At 49.9% G+C, this 25,055-nt stretch overlaps 2 protein-coding genes and 1 pseudogene across 6 annotated transcripts in view; 2 read left to right on the top strand and 1 right to left on the bottom strand.

Moving 5' to 3' along the window:
• Positions 1-22,363, top strand: part of TMEM132C (transmembrane protein 132C) — a 374,461-nt gene extending 352,098 nt beyond the window's left edge. Inside the window, exons 6-9 of the mRNA XM_033837903.2 lie at positions 10,845-11,050; positions 12,759-13,032; positions 14,935-15,126; positions 20,885-22,363. Coding sequence (XP_033693794.2) covers positions 10,845-11,050; positions 12,759-13,032; positions 14,935-15,126; positions 20,885-22,048 — 1,836 coding nt within the window. The 3' untranslated portion in view covers positions 22,049-22,363. The remainder of the gene's footprint in view (positions 1-10,844; positions 11,051-12,758; positions 13,033-14,934; positions 15,127-20,884) is intronic.
• The window catches only part of SLC15A4 (solute carrier family 15 member 4), a 120,371-nt gene that overhangs the window by 6,570 nt on the left and 88,746 nt on the right, over positions 1-25,055 (bottom strand). Inside the window, exon 8 of one of the 5 annotated variants that reach the window (XM_073789926.1) lies at positions 9,836-9,921. The exons of 1 other annotated variant lie outside the window; for it this stretch is intronic. In XM_073789926.1, the coding sequence (XP_073646027.1) occupies positions 9,857-9,921 (65 nt within the window). In that variant the 3' untranslated portion in view covers positions 9,836-9,856. Of the gene's footprint in view, positions 1-9,835; positions 9,922-14,716; positions 22,265-22,343; positions 24,109-25,055 lie in introns of those variants that run through there. 3 more of the 5 variants (XM_073789927.1, XM_019942139.3, XM_019942121.3) reach the window with 3 other exon arrangements.
• LOC101329262 (sterol carrier protein 2 pseudogene) lies at positions 3,392-3,907 on the top strand (annotated as a pseudogene).

Below are 25,055 nucleotides of genomic sequence, written 5' to 3'. Positions count from 1 at the left end.
TCTGTCTAGACATCACTTCCCCTGCTTGTTCCCTTATTTTATTTTTCTCTTGGCATTTATTGCCCACATTTACCTTACTGTTGACCTGTTAGCATCTATCCCCACACTCCCCAAAATGGAACTTCCTTAACGAAGTCTCCTTATCACTCCCTTCTGCATCTCCAGTGCCTAGAAAAACGCCTGGTGCATAATAGCGATGCAGGAAGTATTTATAGAAAAAGGAATCCTCGTTTGCTAGATGAGGTATAGTGAGGGGTCAGCCACGACTCAAATGCAAGCCTGGCCACACATGGGGACCCTCCAGTGAGGAAAGCCGCTTTCCTCTGGGCCTGACCACCCTGGCGAGGGTCCTGCTGTCCAGTTGACCCTCATGGGCCAGACCCCCGCATCTGACCGGGAGCGTCACCAGCTCCCGGGTGGACCAGAGCCCTGAGCTGAGAACCACTCGGCATCTCCAAGTCCTGGCATTTGCATTTGCATTGTCAGCTGGATAAAGTGTGATTTATCACAGAACAGATTTCTGTTTGGCCATCTGTAAGTGAGAGGCAGGAAGCAAGGAGGAGGAAAGGAGAGACATCATCTCAGAAATACTGCTTAGCCCTGCTTTCCCTACCTTTTTCCTTTTCTTCTTTTCCAGAGATGTCCGAAAAGTAGCTGTCAGACACTTTAGTAGTGAAATGGCAGCAGATCTCCTGCAAACGTAAAACTTGCTCTCTGGCAGCTGAGGGGGGAGTGCAAATTGTGGGTGAGATGCTACATAAGCCAGAAGTTCTTTGGGAGAACAGGACACAGAGAAAGGAAAGCGTTCTCCCAGCCCAAAGCTGGGGCCAGGCGGAAGTCACCGCCCCTGGATGAGAAGCTCTGACTCGGAGAATTCCCGAAACCGCGGGCCCTTCCTGAACCTGGGAGCAGGGCTCTCCCAGTCCTGCTTTCCTCCCAGCCCTGCCGTGTCCTCCCCACTGCCTAAGGAGGAGAGAAAGGAGGTAGGATAAAGGGGGAATGGAGTGGGGAGGACAGGAGAGGGAATATAAGACCTCCTGAGAGGTCCAGGCAGTGTCCTCTTCACCCCAGCTCGTAGCAGAATAACTCGGTCAGCTCTGCTGTGTAACAAGTGACCCCAACATTCAGTTGTTGAAGGCAATGATCATGTCCTCTTGCTTACGCGTTTGCGGGTCGTCTGGTGGTCTGTGGGCCTGGCTGGGGTGGACCCCCCGTCCCTGCAGGTCGGGCTGTGATCTGTCCAGGTGCCTCATTCCAGGGCTGGGCTGAGCGGTCTCCACTACTTTAAGTTCCTCTGGTGGCAGAGTTCACAAGGGCTGGCAGAAATACACAACAGCTCTCGAGTCTGAGCTTGGAGAGAGGTTGGTCGTCACCTTTCTCTGCATTCTCTTGGCCACAGCTAGTCACGTGGCCCAGTTTGCCATCAATAGGAAATAGAGTCATTCTCCCACCATAGAAGAAAAGGGATAAGAATCAAAGCCAACAACTCAATGAGCACCAAACCAGTGGGCACCGTGGTTAAGAGCAGAGCTCTGGGGTCGATGGTGTTTAAGTTCTGACTCACTGACCACCAGCTGTGTGACCTCGGGCCAGTTACATCACCTCTCTGTCTTTTGTTTCCTCATTTGAAATACGGATGTGATTTTTAAAATGTAGCCCTGTTGTATGTTCACGGTGAGGATTCAGTGAATGATTCATGTTACCTCTTAGAATGTTTACCTCTTAGGTAACCATTCACGTGACCTCTTAGAATGGTTCCTGCTTTACTGCAAGCCCTCAGAGAACATTGGTTGCTGTTATAAAACATGCAGTCACCACTGAGAGTCCATCTCCTTGTGTATGTTCCCACGTGTGAGCGGTGGGTGGGGGAGTGTCAGGTGCAATGTGGGAGGAGCAGCCCTGAGTGTCCCCTGAGGGAGGAATTGGGGAGCCGGTACCTGAGCGCCTTTTCCCCGCCAAGGGCACATGCCCTGGTTGCCTTGGCAACACTCTGCTCTGGGGATGTTGAAATGGTTTCTGGCCATTTAATTCTCCATTGAGAGAACCTCCTGTTGTTCGCCAGTAGTTTGCGTGAAGAAATAGTCACCCAGACAGTCTCCCGGGGCGTGGTCTGCAGCCTGCCCCAGCGAGGAATGCTCAGCTTGGCTCTTGGTGGGCGGAGGGGTCACACTTGGCATACTGCCAGCGGGGACATTGTGCAAAAGTTAAAATTAAGAGAATAGTAGCAAAATAAGTAAATACATTTGGGCAGTTAGCTATCACGGGTGGAGAGATGGGGAAAGATGGAAGAAAGTGGACAGAAGGGGAGGGAGCCTGCTGCGGGGTATGGGCACCTTTGAGGCTGGCTTTCAATACCTCCGAGGACAGCTGCAGCCCACTGTCCCTCCCAGCAGCGCCCCGCAGACTCCCCAGTCTGGTCTATGAGACCAGCAAAGACACCACGGTAGAAGACTCAAATGCTTTCAGGGTTCAGGCTGCTAACAAAATTGAATGCAATGGTTTTCCAATGCTGGTAACTAATTTGCTATTTTAAACACACCATGCAGGTCAAATGTGACCCACAAGCTCTGATGCATTCATTCATTCATTTTTCAACATATATTTCATGAGCACCTGTATGTGCCAGGGGCCATTTCAGGCACTAGGGGTTACAAAAGTGAACAAAACAGACAAAAGTCCCTGTCATCCTACGACTTTATGCTCTGGTGAGGGAAGACAAATAAAAACGAAACTAGATAGGTAAAATGTATAGTGTATGAGATGGCAATAAGTGATAGAGAAAAATAAAGCAAAGAAGAGGGTCAGGTGTCTTGGAAGAGTTGCAATTTTACATTAAAATGTCCGAGAAAGGATCTCTGAGGATTTACAGACAGGCTTTCCCAGCCGCAGCACTGGCGACTGACTCTATGTGGGGCTGTCCTGTAGGATAGTGTAGGGTGTTAGATGCCAGTTGCCCATCTTCAAATTGTGACAACCTCCTTCCCTAGTTGTGACAACCAAAAAGATATCCAAAGATTGTCCAGTGTCCCCTGGAGGACGCAGTGGTCCCAGTGGAGAATCATTAGATTAAAGACCTAAAGGGAACAAGACAGGGATGTCCACTCTCGCCACTTTTTTTTTTTTTTTTTTTTTTTGCGGTACGCAGGACCCTCACCGTTGCGGCCTCTCCCGTTGCGGAGCACAGGCTCCGGATGCGCAGGCTCAGCGGCCATGGCCCACGGGCCTAGCCGCTCCGCGGCATGTGGGATCTTCCCGGACCGGGGCACGAACCCGTGTCCCCGGCATCGGCAGGCAGACTCAATCACTGCGGCACCAGGGAAGCCCCACTCTCGCCACTTTTATTCAACATAGTTTTGGAAGTCCTAGGCACAGCAATCAGAGAAGAAAAAGAAATAAAAGGAATCCAGCTCTGCAGCAGAATTTACGCACCGGGGGAGCTGTAGTTGTCACGCTGTACAAGATGGATTTTCCTGAAGCTGCCAGTTCTTTTAGAACTCATCAAATTGAGGCCGCTCCAACCGGCTCTGCAGTTGATGGATTTAAGGCAAATCTAGTCTTTAAGGAGATTGAGAAGAAGCTTGAAGAGGAAGGAGAGCAATTTGTGAAGAAAATCGGTGATATTTTTGCCTTCAAGGTGAAGGATGGCCCTGGAGGTAAAGAAGCCACCTGGGTGGTGGACGTGAAGAATGGCAAAGGACCGGTGCTCCCTAACTCAGATAAGAAGGCCGACTGCACAATTACAGTGGCTGACTCGGACTTACTGGCTTTGGTGACCGGTAAAATGAATCCTCAGTCGTCCTTCTTTAAAGGCAAATTGAAAATCACTGGCAACATGGGTCTAGCTATGAAGTTACAAAATCGTCAGCTTCATCCAGGCGAAGCTAAGCTGTGAAGAACTCCCGTTGCCTGCCTTTGAAAATCAAGATGAGACGTATAGATATCTATCCGTATATTTCATTGTCAGAACTTAGGTTGAAGCTACACCTGGGCAAATAGCATGAGATTTGTTTTTTTTTTTTTTTTTTTTTTTTGCGTTATGCGGGCCTCTCACTGCTGTGGCCTCTCCCGTTGCGGAGCACAGGCTCCGGACGCGCAGGCTCAGCGGCCATGGCTCACGGGCCCAGCCGCTCCGCGGCACGTGGGATCTTCCCGGACCGGGGCACGAACCCGTGTCCCCTGCATCGGCAGGCGGACTCTCAACCACTGCGCCACCAGGGAAGCCCAGGCCTATTTATTAAAACAAACATGTTTTTTAAGTGAGTTTCCTTCTTGAAAAAATATCAATGTATTAGAATCATAAAACACTGTTGTTAAAAATAATTGAACAAAGTTTGCTTTGAGATGCACAGTTTTCACATTATAATCTTGTATTAATTAAATTTGTAAAGCTCTCCTTCCTTTGTTATAATTTTCCTTTTTCATATGTTTAGTTTAACTAGCCACATTTAATTTACCTTCCTAGTTTTTTTCTTTAATTCAACTTAAAGGAATATTACTTTTTATTCCTTTTTTTTTAAAGGTAAATTTCATATCAGACTTTGGCATATGATGTGTTTTCCCTACTTTTACCTTCCTAGTTTTTCTAATGCTAATGTTATTTCTAATAACTCGGTAAGATATGGAGTAAAATCATGTTTTTGGAAGAATGTTTAATAGAAAATTAAAATAGCTCTTCCTCAAAAAAAAAAAAAAAGAATCCGAATTAGAAAAGAAGTAAAACTGTCACTGTTTGCAGATGGCATGATACTGTTCATAGAAAACTCTAAAGACACTACCGGAAAACTACTGGAGCTCATCAGTGAATTCAGTGAGGTTGCAGGATACAAAATTAATGCACAGAAATCTGTTGCATTTCTATACACTAACAACAAAGGAACTTATATACAAAACAGAAATAAACCCACAGACATAGAAAACAAACTTATGGTTGCCAAAGGGGAAGGGCAGGGGGGAGAGAGATAAATTAGGAGTTTGGGATGAACAGATATTCACTACTATATGTAAAATAGATAACCAACAAGGACCTACTATACTCAATATTTTGTAATAACCTATAAGGGAAAAGAATCTGTAAAAGAGTGTATGTATGTAACTGAATCACTTTGCCAAACCCCTGAAACTACCACAACATTGGAAATCAACTATACTTCAACTAAAAAAAAAAAGCCCTAAAGGAGATGCGGAGCAAATCATGCAGACGCCTAGGGAGGATGCTTCAGATAAAGAGTAAGCAAGTGCAAAGGCCCTGCGGCAGGAGCGTGTCTGGTGTGTTCAAGGACCAGCCAGGGGCAGAGTGAGTCAAGGCGAGGATGAGCGGGAGACACACCTAGGAGAGACGTCAAGGGCCGCATCAGGGAGGAGCTTGGACTCATTCAAGGGTTTTTCCTGAGTTTAAAAGGGGGCCACAATTCACAAAAATTTTTAAACATGAGTCCCAGATTAAGAAGCTGGGAAATGGGGGACTTCCCTGGCGGTCCAGTGGTTAAGACTCCAAGCTTCCAATGCAGGGGGCGCTGGTTTGATCCTTGGTCGGGGAACTGAGATCCCACACACCTCGCGGTGTGCCCCCCCCCAAAACAAAAGAAGATGGGAAATGTTAGAGAAGAGGTCTCTGTGTTGGATATGCTGTTTGCCCCTCCAGACCCCTCTGCCCTTCTCCCACCCTGCTCTGGGAGGCTAACCTTTGTAGATTACATCCCAGTCATCCTCAGGGTTCCCACGAGGCTGGAGGCGGGGGGAGGCACCCCCAGGCACTGGAGGGTGGGGAAACTGAGGTCGGTCTGTTTTATTCCTCTGGGCGCCTTGCAGCACGGTTGTGAGTTGACATTGGCTGCATTTTGTGCCAAGGTGGGCAGTCCTCTCGAGCAGGGACAGTGCCCAAGCTGGGCACAGACACCAGCCCTTTAAGGGCCCGCCCTAGGCTGGTATCACCTCATTTTAGCTAATTACATCTGCAGAGACCCTATTTCCAAATCAGGTCCTACTCGAAGGTCCTGGATGAGCATGGATTTTGGAGAATGCTATTCAATGCACTACCCCGACCTCTGTCTGTGCTGGGCTTTGCCATCTCTTGCTGGTTTCCTTCAACCCTACCCACACCTTTGTAAAGAGTCCCTGTGTTAAACAGATAGTAGCATGTACTATCTGTTCCCTGACGAGATGTGCAATGTTCCGGCCTGTCTGAGTGGGCTGCTTTGGGAATGGGCCAAGAGAGCGAGGGCCAGGGCAACTGGCAGAAAGGACTTGAGCTGGTCCATGTCAGAGTCAGCGGCCAGTGGCCTCTCTTGGGGCCCCTTTCCCTGGTCCCCCAGCCCACAGAAATGGAAAAGACCCTAAGACTCACATGGCAGGAAGGGCGATTCCCAAGGCCACAATCTCAGGATATTATCTGTTAAGACAACACGACTGAAACAGTCTGATCAAATCCTGCACTGACTGTCATAAACCGGTTCTATTCTTCACCCCTCTTCTCCACCTTGGGCAAGCTGCAACCTCAGTGAGCCTCAGTTTTCTCATCTCTAAAATGGGATCCTGATGGCTGTCCAGAGCTCCAGAAAGGACTGAGGGTGAGAATGATGGGGAAAGCACATGACAGGTGTAAAAGCAGGCATCAGGACAGTGTAAGAGCATTTGATAGTTTTTGTTAACAGAGCAGGTACACACACTCAGGTGTGCAAGAAATGTAAATCGTTTTTCTGTATTTGAACTTAATTTCTATTCTCAACCCCTAGTCTCCAAAGAGGCAAAACCTATTAGAGTTAGATTTCTGAGCATATGAAGTTGGAAATGCTAATTAGAGAGCCAAGTAGAGATGTTGAATAAGCACTTTTTGTCTGGAGGTCGGATGTGGGGAGTTATTAGAGATGGTACTTATATTATACAGAGATGGTATTTAAAGCCTCAGAGCTAAGTGATTACAGGAGTGAAAGGAGTATATATGGACTGAATGTTTGTGTGACGCCCCCAAATACCTATGTTGAGATTTTAAACCCCAGTGTGATGGTCGGAGGCAGGGGTTTAGGGAGGTGATTAGGCCATGAGGGCAGAGCTTTCATGAATAAATTAGCGTTTTTATAAGAGGCTCCAGAGGGCTCCCTCACCCCTTCCACCAAGTGAGGACACAGAGAGAAGACAGCCATCTAGGAGCCAGGAATGGGCCCTCACCAGACACAGACTGTGCCGGCGCCTTCGTATTGGACTTCCCAGCCTCCAGACAGTGAGAAATAAATGACCGTGGTTTAAGCCCCCGGCCCCGTCTCTCGGTATTCTGTGATTGCAGCCCCAAAGGGCTAAGACAGGATATTTAAGCTGCCACGGAAACACAGAAGAAGGGGCAATTGCAGTATTTCAAGGAGTGAGTCTCTAATTGTGGTCCCCAGACCTGAAGCATCAGCGTCTCCCAGGAACTTGTTAGAAGTGCAAATATCGCCCCCCCCACACACACCAGACCTGCTCAACCTGAGACTTGGGGAGTGGGCCCAGCAGCCTGTGGACACTTGACCGCCTCTGATGCTCGTCCAATTTGAGAACCCGCTTGGCCGAGGGCATCAAGACAAAAATCGCATTGGACGTCGATGGCTGGCCAACAGATGCCTTTTGCTTTCTTCATGGAAAGTGGTCCCCAGCTTCTCCCCTAGGAAGCAGGCAACGTCCTCAGGAAGTTGCCAAGGCCTGAGCGACAACAGAAGGTGTCAGCTGACCGTAGGTCGCTCAGCCGGAACCTACCCCAGCCCCTCCCAGTCCTTAAAAGCAGACATCAGTGGCTGTTTCCACGGCCACCGTGCGTTCAGAAGGGAGAGTTTGAACGTCAGAGTGAGCAAGAGGCCAGCAAGCAGTTTTCTCAGTGGGTAGAAGCTCCCCCACAATGAGAGAGAAAAAAGATTCAGTGTGGTTGGAGAGAGAAAAAAGATTCCCAGAAATGGAGGCAAGGGGCTGGCAAGATTCTCGCAGGGGCCTCGGGTTCCTTTTCTGCAGATGAGCAGGCTCGCTTCGTGATACCATGGTTCCCGCTGCTGTAGCCGCTTGGGAAATGACGGATGCATCCTGAGACTGGCCCAGACATTTACGGCATCTTCAGGAGTAACAGTGACAATGGCTCTGTCACGCCCGCCGCTTCATACCCTTGGCGTTCCCTTAACGATTTATGCATTCTGGAGCGGCCAGGTTCCTTCCCACCAGAGCTCAGAAAGGTAATAAATGAGGAAAGTCAATGGTCTGTAAATTACAACATTGATTAAAGAAGTGATTACTGATATAACTCTTGCTTGGCTATTATGCTAATGCCTGCCCGGATCCAGGACAGTGTTTACATGCTAATGACAAATCTGGGACAGGGAAGAAAATTGGTTTCCACTCTTAATCAGTACGTACACAGTTTTAAACCACTATTGACCGTGAGTGAGAAGATCCATCCATGTGTTCCCCTCCCACCCGCCCCCTGCCACTGTCCCCAGCAGATGGAGGAAATGCGCTCAGCCCGGCCCTCTCCACCTGCCGCTCCAAACAGAAGTGCGAGCTGAAGATGAAAATTGGGCCCAGGGTACCCATCCATAGTTCCTAGAAGCTGGGGAAAGAGAGCGCGATCACAAGAGTTCATTGCTCAGCGTTGGATGTTATTTAACCGGGGCCGTGGACACCCCTGAAGGAAATGCTGCTCCTTTCAGCGTGTATAACCTGGACGGGAGACACATAAGCAAATCGGCAGTTACAGCTTAGTGTGGTAATGCTGGGTGAAGAGTCCATGGGTGACTTCATTAACTCTGAAATGCTACACAAAACTGTGTGTACATGCATTTCTAGGGCAAGAAATAGCTTTATGTGTACTCTCAAAGGAGTTCATGACTCCTAAAAGGTTAGGAAACACTGCTCTAGAGCTTTCTGGAAGTTTTCAAATTAACTTCTTGTGTTTCCACTGCTCTTGGCTCCATCTCAGTCTTTCACCGTATCTCCTTCGCCCCAAGATCTTTGTTTGGTTGTCTTGAAGCAAGTACCCCATGAAGAAAGGGCCATGTTCAGGCATCCATCCAGCTGTCCATCCATCCATCCATCCATCCATTCAGCCACCCACTCATCCATCCATCTATCCATCTATCCATCCACTCATCCATTTATCCATCCATCCATCCACCCATCCATCCATCTGTCCATCCATTTATCCATCCATCCATCCATTCAGCCACCCATTCATCCATCTGTCCATTCACTCATCCATCTATCCATCCACTCATCCATTTATCCGTCCATGCATCCATCCATCCATCCATCCATCCGTCCATCCATTCATGTATTCATCCATTCATCCATTCAGTATCCACTTTGCTGAGCTCCCCCTTCATGAGCAGCTGGTATGAGGAACCAAGAGGTCAAAGAAGAAAAACATGTACTTACTGCCTTCGAGGATTTTACAGTTTTGCAGTTGAAAATGTGAATTTACACATGGGGCTAGTGTAAATCCCATCCCATAAACTTGACTCTGCAAGATGGGTCATGTTTCTCTATAACCCAACTTGATTTCTCTTTTCAGTTTTCAATTCATTAATGCAACGAAACATCATCGGAGGCTAATTTCTAGGAGATTTAACTACTCTCAAGGCCTTGGGGAGGGGGCTTCTAGTCCTCAAGGATTCTGTTCACGGTTCCTAGGGCACACCCATTATCATTCAGAGTCCACACGGGTTACCTCTGATGTGGTCCCGCCCCTGTGCACCCTGCTCCTAGCAGCCTCCTCCCAAGGGGCACGGGCATCCTCCAGCTGTTTCTTTGCCACATGACAACATCCGTGGGGCTGTAAACAGATGCATCTTCCTGAGGGTTTAGGCATTGGAACACAAAATCTAGATGCTTGAAGACGTTTATTTTATTTGTCTCTGTGTTTGTTTTCCTTTGTGCTCTGTCTTGTCTCTTTCCTGAGTCCATGATCTTCTAGAAATGGGAAGAGTGAAAGGAGGCAATTCAGGGGAAGGAAACATAAGTTGGTCATCACTAATGAGATTCTGCCATTCACTGGATGAACAGTAACAGTACAGATACACAAATAATCCTAGGGCCTCAGGGGAGGTGCTGCAAACAGGGAGGGAAGGGTGTTCCCAGGGAAAGGGAACTACATGTGCGAAGGCCTGAGCGTTCTCCTGATGGGGAGCCATCAGAGCTGCGTGTGATTGGAGCAGAGAGTGTAGGAACTGGAAGAGCCCTGCTAGAGAGAAAGGCGGTACGAGCCCTTCAGACCCTGGGAGGCTGGATGGGGCGGGACGTGGGTGTGGCTCATCTTCTGAGCAGACATCGGCCTGGAGAACAGACACCTCTGGTGCCCAAATCACATTCCCCGGGTCCACCCAGAGTTCAGTCCCAGCTGCAGTTCTGTGCAGGTTCAAGTTCACTTAGTGATTGCTGCTTCTCTCAATCTGCTTCTGCTTTCCATCCCAGGGCCTGTGTCTCAGCCTAAAAGTGTGGGAAAGTTAACTCACACAGCAGCCCTCACTCAAAGAGAGACAGGAGAGGAGCTGGTAGATAATATTCCTGCCTCTCATACTGCAGGTGGACAATTCTGTGTGCTTTCCATGAGGCCCAGAAAAATGGAGCCTGATGGTCACAGCAGCAAATGCAAAGATGTGCCTTTCTACCAACTATTCTTATTTCTCTGATTCCCTCAGTCTGCTCCCTGGTCCCCCTTCCCTGGGGTCACCTCCCAAGTAAACCAACCACACTGAATCCTTGTCTCAGGCTCTGCATTGAGGGGAACCTAGATCAAGCATGCGTGCTTTGCTAGAGAAAAGGACAAATGGCAGAAGGGTGGTCTCCAGGGCCTCAGGAACCTCTCCTCCTCCATCCCCTCTCTGTCTCGGCAGGTGTCCGACCGCTGCGACTACATCTTTGTCAATGGCAAAGAGATGAAAGGCAAGGTGGACACGGTGGTGAACTTCACATACCAGCACCTGAGCGCCCCCCTGCACGTCACCGTGTGGGTGCCCCGGCTGCCCCTGCAGATCGACGTCTCTGACACGGAGCTGAGCCAGATTAAAGGCTGGAGGGTCCCCATCGTGGCCACTAAGAGGTAAGCCCGGGACGGGGAGATGCATCAGAGCTGTGACGGCAACGGCCGTGGAGACTGACCTTAACGCTAAAGGAGCCAATGCAGGGCCCAGTGCAGACTAGGTGATGCTGTTACCATGGTGATGACATGATGCAACGCATACATGCCTACGGCCTAACAACAACCCTCTGGGGAAACCAAGGCCCAGGGTAACCCAGCCAGGCAGGAAGGCTGCTGAGCGGCTGGGTCAGCATGAGATCCAGTCATTTGCAGTCTGCACGGGCTGCTAGGAAACTGTCTCCTGCAAGTGGTCCCTCCAGGGTGAAGCCACAGAAGTAACAAGATTTTCTAGGCCCTCCACCCCCAGGGAATTTAAGTTTGGGTTTATTTTCTCTAAGCAAAACGGTGAATCCTTTTTCTGTGCTGGATGAATATCTATAAACTTGAAAAGCTCTATGCGTACCAAAATATTGGGTAAAGTCTACTTGCATTTATACTGGACCATGGGGTTGCTGCCTCCTCTTAAACCGAAACAAAAGCCTCTAATGTATTCTGACTCCGGATTGTCTCATGTAGGAGTTTGGGGTCTTGTTTTCTCAGCTCTGTGGCCCTCAGTTTAGCTAAATAAGAGTTGTTGCTGAATTCCGGTTTCCTGGATGGAATCTCCCATCTTAAACCACCAGCACTATTTTCCCGACAGTCTCCCAAGCACCAGGGTCTTGATTTTTAAGGGGCAACTGGAGTCCATCTCAGGATGGATGAATGGAGCAATGAAATGGTGAATCCATTTCTACAGGGTAAACTTGAAGGCATTTGTCCTGCCGGGGAGGACAGCCATGACTCCAGCCAAGACTTCAGACCCTTTAGTGGTCACGAGTGGCCAAGATATGGGTTCGTTCCCTGTCCCTGAAGAAGGCAGAACTGACACTTGCTGGGTTCAAATCCAAGCTCAGCTACCTTCTTGCTTTGTGAGTTTGGGCCAGCCACCCAATCTCTCCGCCTCAGTTTCCTCATCTGGACATAAGAATAATTAAAGTTTTGCCTCACGGTGTTATGAGATTCGAAGAGTCCATCCGTGCAGAGCTTAGGATAGACACATCTCAAGAGCATCATACCACCCTGCCCAAGAGACCTTTCTACAGTGGTGGAATGTTCTAGACTCACAATGTCCAGCATGGTAGCCACTAGCACAAGGGGTTATGGAGTGACTGAGAAATTTAGTGGTTTGATTTGCTTAATTTTCTTCATTGAAATTAAGTTGTGAATAGCCATGCATGGTTCTCTGCTACTTTGTGGACAGTGTACGTTTAGTAAATATTAGTTCTTCTGTCTTTTATTTGTCAATACATGTCTTCAAAAGAGAGGTGGGATTTTTCGTGGGTTGCATATATCGGGAGGGATAGGACGTGGAGAACTCCTTTGGGTCATGCTGTTTAGTGGAGAGAGATGTTCACATTTTCTTCTCAATTAAGTCTTCCCTTCCTCCTTTGGCAAGTACAATAAAGCTTGCTTCTTTGCATTATTAAACAAAAGAGAGAGAGAGGGAGAGAGAGAGAGAGGTGTTTCACCCTTTGTGCTGCCCGGTGACAGAGTTGGTGCTCCTGTGTGGTCCTGAGGCTCCTGCCCGGGATGCTGTCTCTTGTAGGTTGGCGGGGGCACCTGCCTCGTGACTCCAGAGCACCTTGCATCCCATCACCTGACCTGAGAGCCTCTTCCCTTTTCCCGGCAGGCCCACGCGAGACAGCGAGGATGAAGAAGAGGACGGGCGGCGGGGCCGAGGCTGCGCCCTGCAGTACCAGCACGCCACCGTGCGGGTCCTCACTCAGTTTGTGTCTGAGGGCGCCAGCCCCTGGGGCCGGCCAAGCCACCTGCTCAGTCCCGACTGGCAGTTCGACATCACCCACCTGGTTGCAGACTTCATGAAGCTGGAGGAACCCCACGTGGCCACTCTCCAGGACAGCAGGATCCTGGTCGGGAGGGAGGTTGGCATGACAACCATCCAGGTAGGAAGCCGGAGCTGGGAACTTCGGCACGCCCATCCCTGAAGGTGGCACCCAGCCCTGGGGGAGGCTCACTAGATGGGCGGGTCCTCGTGGCCAATTCCTTGTCCTCGTGATGGCATCCTGGGGCCCCCGAAAGGTGAGCCTGGACCAGCTCTCTGAGCCCCAAGCTCCTTCCAGACAGAATTGAGAAGGTGGTGGCCACACCCCTTAGTGCCGCTATGACGCCCTCACTGCCGCATGCTCCATTCCCACCACCAAACCCGCCCCATCCTGACGCTACTCCTCCACCCTCAGTGCCCCCTTTCCAGATGCGCACCTCCTACACCCTCTTTGAACCTTCCCCCATCTCTGCGCTGCTCTTGCCAGCGACCAAAGAAGGATGCGTCCCTTCTTCCTTTGCTCCCTTTTTTCCTTAGGTCAGTCTGTCATTCTGTCATACAGTCATTCGACAAACTCTCTTCAAAATCCTACTGCCTCGGGCTTCCCTGGTGGCGCAGTGGTTGAGAGTCCGCTTGCCGATGCAGGGGACATGGGTTCGTGCCCCGGTCCGGGAAGATCCCACATGCCGCGGAGCGGCTGGGCCCCTGCGTGTCCGGAGCTTGTGCTCCACAACGGGAGAGGCCACAACAGTGAGAGGCCTGCGTACCGCAAAAAAAAAAAGAAAAAAAAAAAATCCTACTGCCTCTTTTGCTCAAGGAAATGTATAGAATGGTGGGATTTCAAAACAGATGACAGGGCATGAGGGCCTTTCAGTCAGCCCATCAAGTCCCACCCTACTGACTCCGCCTTTTTTGTTTGTTTGTTTTTTAATTTTACTGAAGTATAGTTGATTTACAATGTTGTGTTAGTTTCAGGTGTACAGCACAGTGATTCAGTTATACATATGCATATATCCAGTCTTTTTCAGATTCTTTTCTCACATAGGTTATCACAGAGTATTGAGTAGAGTTCCCTGTGCTGTGCAGTAGGTCCCTGCTGGTTATCTGTCTTACAGATAGTCCTGTGTGTGACTCCACCTTTCTGGAATGTCATTCTGGATCCTTTCACAACCACCCCAGGTAGAAATGATAGATACGTTTCTACCACTTCACCTGAGACATCTCAGGTCCTACACGTGGTTTATGAGATGAGGCAGAAAGTAATATTTCAGCAGAGGACATGTTGTGCTGGGGGCCCGAAGGGAGAGTCAGCTATTTATAATTCAGGCCTCCCGTTGGTTCCGTAATTCACCTAGAATGGGAGTCGGGCCGTGCAGAGTCAGCTTGTGTGCGACTCTTCACGGGTCCAGGCAGCAGGATCGTCGTGCACGGTTGACCCGGTTGTGTGGTACGCAAGAGAGCCTCATCTAAACGGGGAGGGGCATTTCCTTTCAAAGACAGAATGGAGGGCTTCCCTGGTGGCGCAGTGGTTAAGAAGCTGCCTGCCGGTGTAGGGGACACGGCTTCGTTCCCTGGTCCGGGAAGATCCCACATGCCGTGAAGCAACTAAGCCCGTGCGACACAACTACTGAGCCTGCGCTCTAGAGCCCGCGAGCCACAACTGCTGAGCCCACGTGCCTAGAGCCTGTGCTCCGCAACGAAGGTAGCCCCTGCTCGCTGCAACTAGAGAAAGCCCAAACGCAGCAACAAAGACCCAGTGTAGCCAGAAATAAATTAATTAATTAATTTTAAAAAGACAGAATGGATTTTAATTTTTATGTCCATTTTCCAAAAGATAGAGCTAAAGTGTCTCAGGGGAGGGGTGACTTTATCTGATTCTCACAGAGGCCCAGTTCGGGCTAGTGTATATAGTGAAGTAGATGTGTGGCTCCTTCACACTGTATTCCGGACCCTGTTTCAGATGGAGGGAAAGGCTCCAACATCCAGAAGCAGGTGTGACGGATTTATCTTGTGTCCTGCCCAGGTGCTGTCCCCACTGTCTGACTCCATCCTGGCCGAGAAGACAGTAACCGTGTTAGATGACAAAGTCTCGGTGACAGACCTGGCCATCCAGTTCGTGGCTGGGCTGTCTGTCACCCTTCACCCCAGCACAGAGAACAGCAAGGCCGTCACGGCTGTGGCCACAGCTGAGGAGCTGCTGCGAACCCCCAAACAGGTAGGGGCCTGGATGCCAGAGGTCGAGGGGAGCAAGGCTGGTTGCCACACCTGATTCAGCCAAAGGGGAGGGAGGTGGGAGGAACTGGGACAGGGTGGCCAAACCACATTCCAGGATGGAGTGATTCGGGCTGTGTAAAATGCACGTGGTTGCGTCATCCAAGAAGCGGGGTCTGTGATGAACCAGAATAATGGTACCCAGTGCACGGGGATGGATTAGTCATCTGTGCAAAGAACTGTCAGAAGCCTAGCAGCTTAAGACAGCAACCACTGTCGTTCACGGTTCTGCGGGTCAGGAGTCCAGGTGGGCTCAGCTGGGTGCCAGGCTCCTGGGTTCACAGGCTGAGAGCAAAGCCTCTTATCAGGAAGCTCTGGGGAAGAATCTGCTCCTGCACTCACTGGTGTGGTTGGCAGAATCCAGCTCTGCGCAGCTGAATGCCTGAGGTTTCTGTTTCTTCGCTAGCTGCTGGCTGGGAGCCTCTCTGCTCCCTTCTCTCTGCACCCCCCGCCCCCCCCGCCATCATCTGCAGAACAAGTAACGGTGCATTGAGTTCTTCTCGTGCTTTCAACCTGACTTTCCCTCTGCCACCAGCCAGAGAAACTCCTCTGCTTCCAAAGGCTCCTGTGACTACACCAGACCCACCCAGCTCAGCCAGGCAGCTCTCCCTAACTTCAGCTGTGCATATAACATCATCATCGGGGGGACAGCTCGTTTTGTTCCCAGGTTCCAAGGACTAGGGTGGACCATTCTAGAAATGCTGCGCGTTGCTACCTGGTATGGTTCCAGAGCATCACCAACAGGGAGCTGGAGTAGGTTCCCATCCCGGTCCAGCTCCCAGTGCTGGAACCTCTGCTCACCTCTCCTGGGGGCAGGAAACTGGCATGGCATTTGCTGGTTTAGAAACAGCGGAGCGAGCAAAGTGGGGAGACAAAGCAGAAAGCACGAAGCTATTTGCTGAGAACTGGTAATTAATCAGGGGATAACTGACATTGCCATCTCCCTGGCATGGGGCAAGGCCACCCATCAGTAACCAGCCTCACCCATCTGTCTTCATTGGCTGATGGTAATTGGAGGGCCCCGGCGCTGCCTAAGGGGATCTGTGGATGGAGTTCGTTCCATTTGCAGACATGACTCTTGAAAGAATAGGAGATCTAAATCATGCCTGGACGTGTGTTAGTTTAAGTATTTCAGAATTTCTCATCTTTGGGGAATTGCGTTGGCTTCTCCTGAGACAACCCCTACGTTCCAACCTGGCTGTCATGAGCTAATGGAAGGACTTGGTCTCAATCCCACAGCAGGGATGATGGAGATGGAGGTTGGCAAGCCCACGAGGTTCTGAGGGCTTAATTCGGATTGCCTGCCGTTCATGGGGGCTTGTTTGATGTTCAGTTCATTCTCCGTCTAGAGTTGATGAAGAAAAATGAACTCAAGGCGAAAAGTCAGCCACGATGAACTTGCATGCTGCGTTAGCAAGGTTTTATCGCAGCCCTTGGAGTGTGGAAGGCTGGCCCCTTGTTCTTGATATTTCCAACTTTGAAATACAAAATCTGAAAGACGGCTATGCCGTGAATATGAGGCAGTTGCATTATACTCCCCTGTGCCCTACCAGTGCTAAAGAAAGCCAGGCTGGTGAAGTGAAATGAGGTCTCCCCCGGCGTGAATGCATTCGACTGAGACTTCAGAAGGGGGCCCGTCCGACATGATTTGTAAGTTGGTGAAGCTAAAGGAGAGGAGGGCGGTGAGGAAAATTCCTGAACCAGTCACGTCTTAGCTTTGATCCCCCAAAAGGCTGAGCCTGAGATGAGGATCCACCTGCAAGGACTGCATGTGGGCGGTGAAGGGAACACCAGAAGGGCGTCGGGAAGTGAGGGAAGGAAGGGAAGACAGCCAGAAGAGTGTGTTCCCAACTCAGCCACCACTGTGGGCTGCTGGAGCCTGGGTCTCCTGGGGAAACCGTCAGCCAGTGTAGAAAAGGCTGGAGAGTCATTGTACCTGAGGTCAAGGAAGCTGGGATATGTACCACACCTCCCGTCAGCCCTTAGTGGAGGGCTGCTTCTGGAGGGTGTTAATTTCTCGGCATTTCTGGCTGCGGGCATGACCACATGGGTTCCAGAGGCCAGAATGCCCTCAGGCCAAACCACCTTGCGGGCTCGACAGCTGAAAGTTAAGCAGGCGGGTATTGTAGGAAAGTGGGCAGGTGCCAACAGCACGCACACACCACCTTTAGACTTCGTGAACGTTCTCACTCCTAACAGGAAGCTGGTGATAGTCTGGGCTTTTCCTTACGAGTGATAGAGGCCTAACTCGGGCTGGTTGAGTCAGACGTCAGAGTTTATCAGTTCATGTCCAAGCATGGGCATCTTCAGGTAAAGCTAGATCCAGACGCTCCAGTGGTGTCGTCAGAAACCTTCCTTTTTATTATTGGCGCTTGTCCTCAATTCTGGAAGATGGCCAGCCCTTATTTCTTTGACTATGGAAGTTCTCCCATATTCTTGGCTTCTGGAACTCCTAACAGAAAACCATTGGTCATTCTCATTCTCTTTCTCATTCCTTTCAACCTTCCTTTCCTATGTTTCATCTCTTTATGTTCCTGTGGGTTACATTCTGGGTAAGTTTCTTGGCTCAGTCTCCCATTACACTAATTCTCTCCTCAACCATGTCTAATCTGCTGTTCAAACTATCCACTGAGTAATTAATTTCAACCAGAGTATTTTTCATGCCTAGACGTTCTGTGTGGTTCTTTCCACAGCTACCTGTTCTTTTTGCGGTGACTCCCACTCTTTCAGTGTAGTTTCTACTCCTTTTTACTCTATTTTTTTGGGGGGCTGATTTTTGTTGTTGCTTTGTTTTATTTTAGTCTTTTTCATTTGTTTTATTATCTCGAATCCTTCATCTGCTGATCTTTCTATGTGAAATTCTTATGGTTTTCTCTCATAGTAGAGCCTTCCCTCCTAGGGATTGTAATTTTTTTTATCATGAGCACCTCTTGAGCTGTAGTTGCTTTGTTTTATATGGTTCCTGAGGAATTCCTGTGCAGTTTTGCGTGCGTATGGGTCCAGTTTCAAGTAAATGTCTTGCAGCTCCTTCACCACCAGGTGTTATAACTTCAGACTCGCCACTCCTGGGGAAGGGGTGAGGTTCTGATTTCCAGGGGAGACATTTTCGCACCCAGTGCTCAGCGCACAGACAAGCATCACTGATGTGCCTCTGGCCCAGTGGGTAGGCTTTCTCACCTGCATATGTGGAGAGGAGTCCTGGCTTTATGTAAAAGGTTTCACCCCAATCTGACACATGCCTAGGTGGGCATCACCATCCCAGCCACTGGCTGGTAGGTCTTCTGAGCAGCTCTGCACGCCCTCAAGCTGTCTCAGTAACAGTTACCTATTTGTACCACTCTAGTATGCCTTCTCTTTTCATTTCTGATTCCTGGGGATTTGCATCTCTTATTTGTATATTTTTACCTAGTTTTCTACTAGTTTATACTTAGCCAGTCTTCTTTGTTGTTGGGACATGCTCTTAAGATTCTCTCTCTCTCTCTCTGCATTCCAGCTTGCATCCCAACTCAGTAGTTCCAGGGGAAATAAATTCTGCTCTAATTCCAACAAAAGCCCAGAGGTCATGTCCCATTGGCTGGTTTGGGTCATGTGCCTCTTTCTGAGCCAATCACTGTGAAAAGGGTAGTACAATGTTCTGATTGGCCAGACCTTGGACATACGCCCACCTCTGGAACTGGAGAGGCCGGTGCCTCCACCCACACTCCTCAAACTCTGAATGGAGAAAAGGCATGGTTCTGAAAGGAAAATTAGTGTTCTAGCCCCCGTCGGAAAGGAGGAATGGAAACTGGTCAGGCCACATAGATGTGCATCCCAGACCCTATGGTTTAGGTATTCACATTCCCACTTTCATCTGGGGAAACTGAGGCCCAGAAGAATTGGTTTAAGAAAAATGTTCCCGGGGAGATAGTGGATCCATGTGTTTAATTCAAAACTCCCACTTCAAACCCTCTGCCCTTTGCCATGGTGTCCAGAGGCCAGGGTTAGAGGAAACACAGGATCCTTTGCCCGCAACAGACCCCTGGGGTTCCGTTAGCTCTTCCCAGCCATGAGATCACTGCCCAGTTCCTTCCCCCCCTCTGCACCCTGCTTCACCTTCATAACATCCAGCAGATTGTCTAGCAGGAGCTATCCTGGCCATTTCACAGCCAGGGCCAACCCATCTCCCTCCTAATCTCTAGTCACCTTCCTTCCTCCCTGTACACTGAACTGTACATTAAAAAGTAAAACGTAGGGGGCTTCCCTGGTGGCGCAGTGGTTGAGAGTCCACCTGCCGATGCAGGGGACACGGGTTCGTGCCCCGGTCCGGGAAGATCCCACATGCCGCGGGGCGGCTGGGCCCGTGAGCCATGGCCGCTGAGCCTGCGCGTCCGGAGCCTGTGCTCCGCAACGGGAGAGGCCACAACAGTGAGAGGCCCGCGTACCGCAAAAAAAAAAAAAAGTAAAACTTAGGGAATTCCCTGGCGGTCCAGTGGTTAGGACTCTATGTTTTCACTGCTGAGGGCCTAGGTTCAATCCCTGGTTGGGGAACTAAGATCTCACAAGTAATGAGGCACAGCCAAAAAGAATTAAAAACTTAACACATCAAACATATGCAGAACTAACATCCCGGCCCAGCTCCAAGAAGCATCCCAGCCTGGCACGATGAACAGCCGTGTCTTGTTTATTCTCTGTCAGTCTTCTGTCCAAGACTACTCAGTGTGTGGCACACGGCCTGACACAGAAGAGGCTTTTAACTCATGTCCTTGACATGCTCAGATGAATGAAAATTGGACCACTCAATGCCTGTTCTTAGAGGACAGGGAAGAATTCCAGACACATCACAGTTGTTTCCTTCGGTCCCTGGCCTGGTCAGTGACCTCAGAGTCAAAGGCAGCCAGGAGATTGACTAGCAGCCAAGACTAAGACTCGAGATGAACTGGCTGGACTCACACCCAGCTCTGTCACTTAGCGGTGGAAACCTGAGTGAGCCTTGGGTCCCCCCTGTGATCCAGTCTACTCACCTGCAGAATGAGAAGTATAGATAATAGTGTGTACCTTGTATACTGTTGTGGTGATTAAATGAGTTGATAATGAAAACCACGTAGAACAGTGGCTGGTACCCAGGAAGCACTATGGACACCTTAGCTACCATCATCCCCATGGCGGCTGGAATAATGGCGCACCATAGATGGCCACGTGTGATTCCTAGACCCTGTGAATACGGCACCTGATGTGCCAAAGGGGACTTTGCAGATGTGATTAAGGATCTTGAGATGGACAGATTACCATGGATTATGCGGAGAACGGAACATACTGAACTCAATGTCATCACAAGGGTTCTGATAGGAGGGGGGACATCAGAGCGAGGCGTAGGATAATGTGAAGACCCAGCAGACGCGCTCAAGTGACGTCGCTGGTGATAAGTTCAGTGGAGCCTGAATTCAGGGAGGGCTTTCTGTGGGGTCTTTTCCCTGGGTAAGGATTACACTGGAGCTGTCACTGCCTGTCCACATTGGTTCTTGTTTCCGTTAAGGTGATTCTCGGATCTTGATATAAAACCTGGATTTTTTTCCCCAGGTTCATCAGCCACCAGGTCTGGATTTTAAGTCCTGCCCCTAAGTCTTTGGGTTCTGTTCTAGCATGGCGGCAGGCGCGATCCCCAGAGAAGAGGCGTCCGCCCCCCTCGCCTCCCCGTGGCTTTCTAACTGCCCCTCTCCCTGCAGGAAGCCGTGCTCAGCACTTGGCTGCAGTTCAGCGATGGCTCAGTGACGCCCCTGGACATCTACGACACCAAGGACTTCACCCTGACCGCCACGTCCCTGGACGAGGCCGTCGTGTCAGTCCCCCAGCCCCGCTCGCCCAGGTGGCCCGTTGTCATGGCCGAAGGGGAAGGCCAGGGACCCCTGGTCCGAGTGGACCTGACCATCGCGGAGGCTTGCCAGAAATCCAAACGCAAGAGCGTCCTGGCCGTGGGCGTCGGCACTGTCAGGGTCAAGTTCGGCCAGAATGACGCCGACTCCAGCCCCGGCGGGGCCTACGAGGAGGCCGAGATGAAGAACCACGCCAGCGGCCGGCGCCAGAAGGGCCAGGAGGGGCCCTGGTACGGCAGCTCCTCCGCGGAGCGCGAAGACGGGGCCCCCCGGAGGGGCAGCCCCACGGCCAAGTCGCTGCTGGACAATAAGGTGGGCAAGAACAGCCGGCTGGACGGGGCCCGGCTGGCGGGCGAGGGCCAGCTGCAGACCATCCCCATCGACTTCGCCAACTTCCCGGCACAGGTGGACCTGCCGCGGGCGGGGGGCGGGCCGGGGGCCGGCGACCTGGTGCAGGCGCCCCGCGGCCTGAGCGACCTGGAGATCGGCATGTACGCCCTGCTGGGGGTCTTCTGCCTGGCCATTCTCGTCTTCCTCATCAACTGCGCCACCTTTGCCCTCAAGTACAGGCACAAGCAGGTGCCCCTGGAAGGCCAGGCCTCCGTGACCCACTCGCACGACTGGGTGTGGCTGGGCAACGAGGCGGAGCTCCTGGAGGACGTGGGCGACGGGTCCCCCCGGCAGGACGAGCACACGACCGTCATAGACGAGAGCGACCGCCTCCTGCTCAACGGAGGTTCCCAAAAGCACGGGCACAGCCAGGTCCCCAGGCCTGCCGACTCCGGGGACAGACAGGGCAAGGACCAGAAGCTCGAGCCCCTGCACTCACCCACCTCCAAGAGGAAAAAGGTGAAGTTCACCACCTTCACCACCATCCCCGCCGACGACAGCTGTCCCACCGTGAACTCCATCCTCGGCGGGACCGACGAGGACATCCAGTGGGTGCGCCAGGACGTGGGCGTGGGCGCCCCCAAAGAGCTCAGAGAACACCTGGAGAAGTTCAAGGACAAAGCCTAGGCCCCTCTGGCCGAAGGGCCAGCGCTTGGACACCCTCCTTCGGTTCCAGAGTAGCTCTGGGGCTGAACAGGGAATCGTTGGGGTCCCCCTTCGAAACCAGTTGGAAATTCTGAAGCCGGAAAGGGACATTTTTTTGTAATCAGAGGTTGATGACGACAGATGTTCGCAAGTAGGCGGAATAAACTCGGGGAAGGGAGCTTCTTGGAGACGTTTGACCTGCGCAGGGCCAAATTGGGAAGGTTATTTTATGAGTCAAAATATAACCCAGACAAGCTACCAAAAAGTATTTGTTAAAAAAAAAAAAAAAAGCAAAAAGACAAATAAAAAGACAAGTAATCATCTGTTTATATTTCTAATAAAGGAGCAAAATATATTAAAACTAGGGCCTGCTAAGAGACATTTTCCGTTTTAATTCAGTATTCCTTTCCTATTCCGAGGACAGCCTTGGACTGTCACCCTGGGCTTGGGGAGGAGACGTTTCTGAATATTGGTTGCCTCTTGGGATAGACCTGAGGAGTTTTACATCTCTACTTAATAATCTTTTCTTTTTCCACATTCTCTTTTTTCCCCTCCTTTTTTCTTTTTGTGTCTTAGACTTCCACTTGATTTATATTTAATGTCTATTCCTGAGAATCCAATGGTATATTTTCCTAAATTAAACAAATTATATTCCTAAACATCAGATGAATGCTTAGAAACGATGTCAGTTAATCCACTCTTTAAGTATTGCGTTTGATGCTTTTCCGTATCCCTCCAGCCTTGTTGATATTTGCTGGGTTTTCTACAATCAGGGGGAGTTCTCAGAGCCTTTGGTGGGATGGGGGAAGATGCCTTCACCCATCCCCACTACACCCACCACAGGGCCAAAGCCAGTGGGTAGGACACTGGCAGAGGCTGGACCCGTGGGACACAGCCAATAGCACAGAGCCCAGCCAGGTTCCCCTGACCCCTCCAGGACTCCATCACTGGTGTCGTGTGGATGCTTCTCCCAGGGGAAGATGAGGTCCGATCCACAGGAGAGAAACCAGACCCAAGAGTCACGAGCACGAGCCTCACAGGGTAGATCTATCCCGAGACATGCTGCTATTGCCAAATGAACAAGGATAAAAAAAACTGAGGGTTTTTCCGTTGTTTTTCTTACTTCGTTAGGCAGGGTATACCAGCATAAACGGAAAACACGAACATCTACGTTAGATTGGCAATCAGCTGTGCTTTTTGGTACCAGCCTAGTCGTGTAGCAGCCCATTGCAAAATGCACTCATCCAAAGTGAAGTGTACGAGGCAGAGGAGACCACGAGGTAGGGGCACAAACCCCAATACTCCGTTCTGTCCGCAGCTGCTGGGGACGAAGCCGCCCGGCTGTCACGTGATGCTCTCCGTGGGGCGGCGCCCGCAGATACCGGGAGGAATGCTTCCTGTGTTTATTTTTTTAATTACTAAAATCGATAGCTAAGAAAGGGTCCTCGAAGCCTCAATAACCTTAGCTGGACCTTTTAAAAAGATATTTCTAGCACATATTAGAGACGGGAAAAAGGAGCTATTTATTTATACCTGTGATGCCAATTGTCATTAAAACATTTTCCATGGCTTGACAAGTCAGTATCTTGTGGGCTGTCTCTTATTTCACTGAACTCCTATTATTTCTTCTCCCCGCCAAATGTACAACTTGTTAAAGAAATAAACCGTCTGCTGGTCTAGAAGGAAAACTATACACTGTCGGCTTGTTTGCCTCTTGGTTTCTGGGCTGATCCACAGTCATTCCTAACAAGGGAAACTTCCGGTCACCCATCCACTGTCATCTCCATCAGCAGTTCTCAGATGTGAGCATGCTCGGGGTCACCAGGAGAAAATGAGCGTCCTGACGTGTTCCAGGGTGATGCAGATGCTGTTTCCCCCCCTCCCCCCAGTGAACGTCCAATTCACATCGAAGGAGGAGGAGAGCCTGGACATTGAATGGAAAACTGTGTTGATCTCTCGTCTGGGGTAAAGGTGTACTTTTATTCTGATTATTTTTGCATTTGTTGTTGTTTGAAGTTCCAGTGGGATTGTGGTTCCTTTGGCTGGTTGAGGGAAGAGAATTTTGGGGTTGAAGACAAGAGAGTGATGTTTTTAAATAAGTTTTATTTTTTTAATTTAAAAAATTATATAATTTTTTAACAACTTCATTGAAATATAATTGCTTTACATTGTTGTGTTAGTTGATGCTGTATAACAAAGTGAATCAGCTATACATATACATATATCCCCGTATCTCCTCCCTCTTGCGTCTCCCTCCCACCCTCCCTATCCCACCCCTCTAGGTGGTCACGAAGCACCCAAGCTGCTCTCCCTGTGCTATGTGGCTGCTTCCCACTAGCTATCTGTTTTACATTTGGTAGTGAATATATGTCCATGCCACTCTCTCACTTCGTCCCAGCTTACCCTTCCCCCTCCCCGTGTCCTCAAGTCCGTTCTCTACATTTGAGTCTTTATTCCTGTCCTGCCCCTGGGTTCTTCAGAACTTTTTTTTTTTTAGATTCCATATATATGTGTTAGCATACGGTATTTGTTTTTCTCTTTCTGACTTACTTCGCTCTGTATGACAGACTCTAGGTCCATCCACCTCACTACAAATAACTCAGTTTTGTTCCTTTTTATGGCTAATACTCCATTGTATATATGTGCCACATCTTCTTTATCCATTCATCTGTCAATGGACACTTAGGTTGCTTCCATGTCCTGGCTATTGTAAATAGAGCTGCAGTGAACATTGTGGTACATGACTCTTTTTGAACTATGGTTTTCTCAGGGTATATGCCCAGTAGTGGGACTGCTGGGTTGTATGGTAGTTCTATTTTTAGTTTTTTGAGAAACCTGCCTACTAATAACAGCCTTATTGAGACATAGTTCACGTAACATAAAATGGACCCATTTAGAGTGTACAATTCAATGGTTGACAGTGGTGCATCACATCAATTTTAGAAAATTTTCATCATCCCAAGAAGAAACTCCATACTCATCAGATTTG

This window comes from Tursiops truncatus, chromosome 13, assembly GCF_011762595.2.
Source record: "Tursiops truncatus isolate mTurTru1 chromosome 13, mTurTru1.mat.Y, whole genome shotgun sequence".
NCBI lineage: Eukaryota > Metazoa > Chordata > Mammalia > Artiodactyla > Delphinidae > Tursiops > Tursiops truncatus.
The sequence above is the reverse complement of the archived record's forward strand: the minus strand, read 5'-3'. Positions and strand labels throughout refer to the sequence as shown.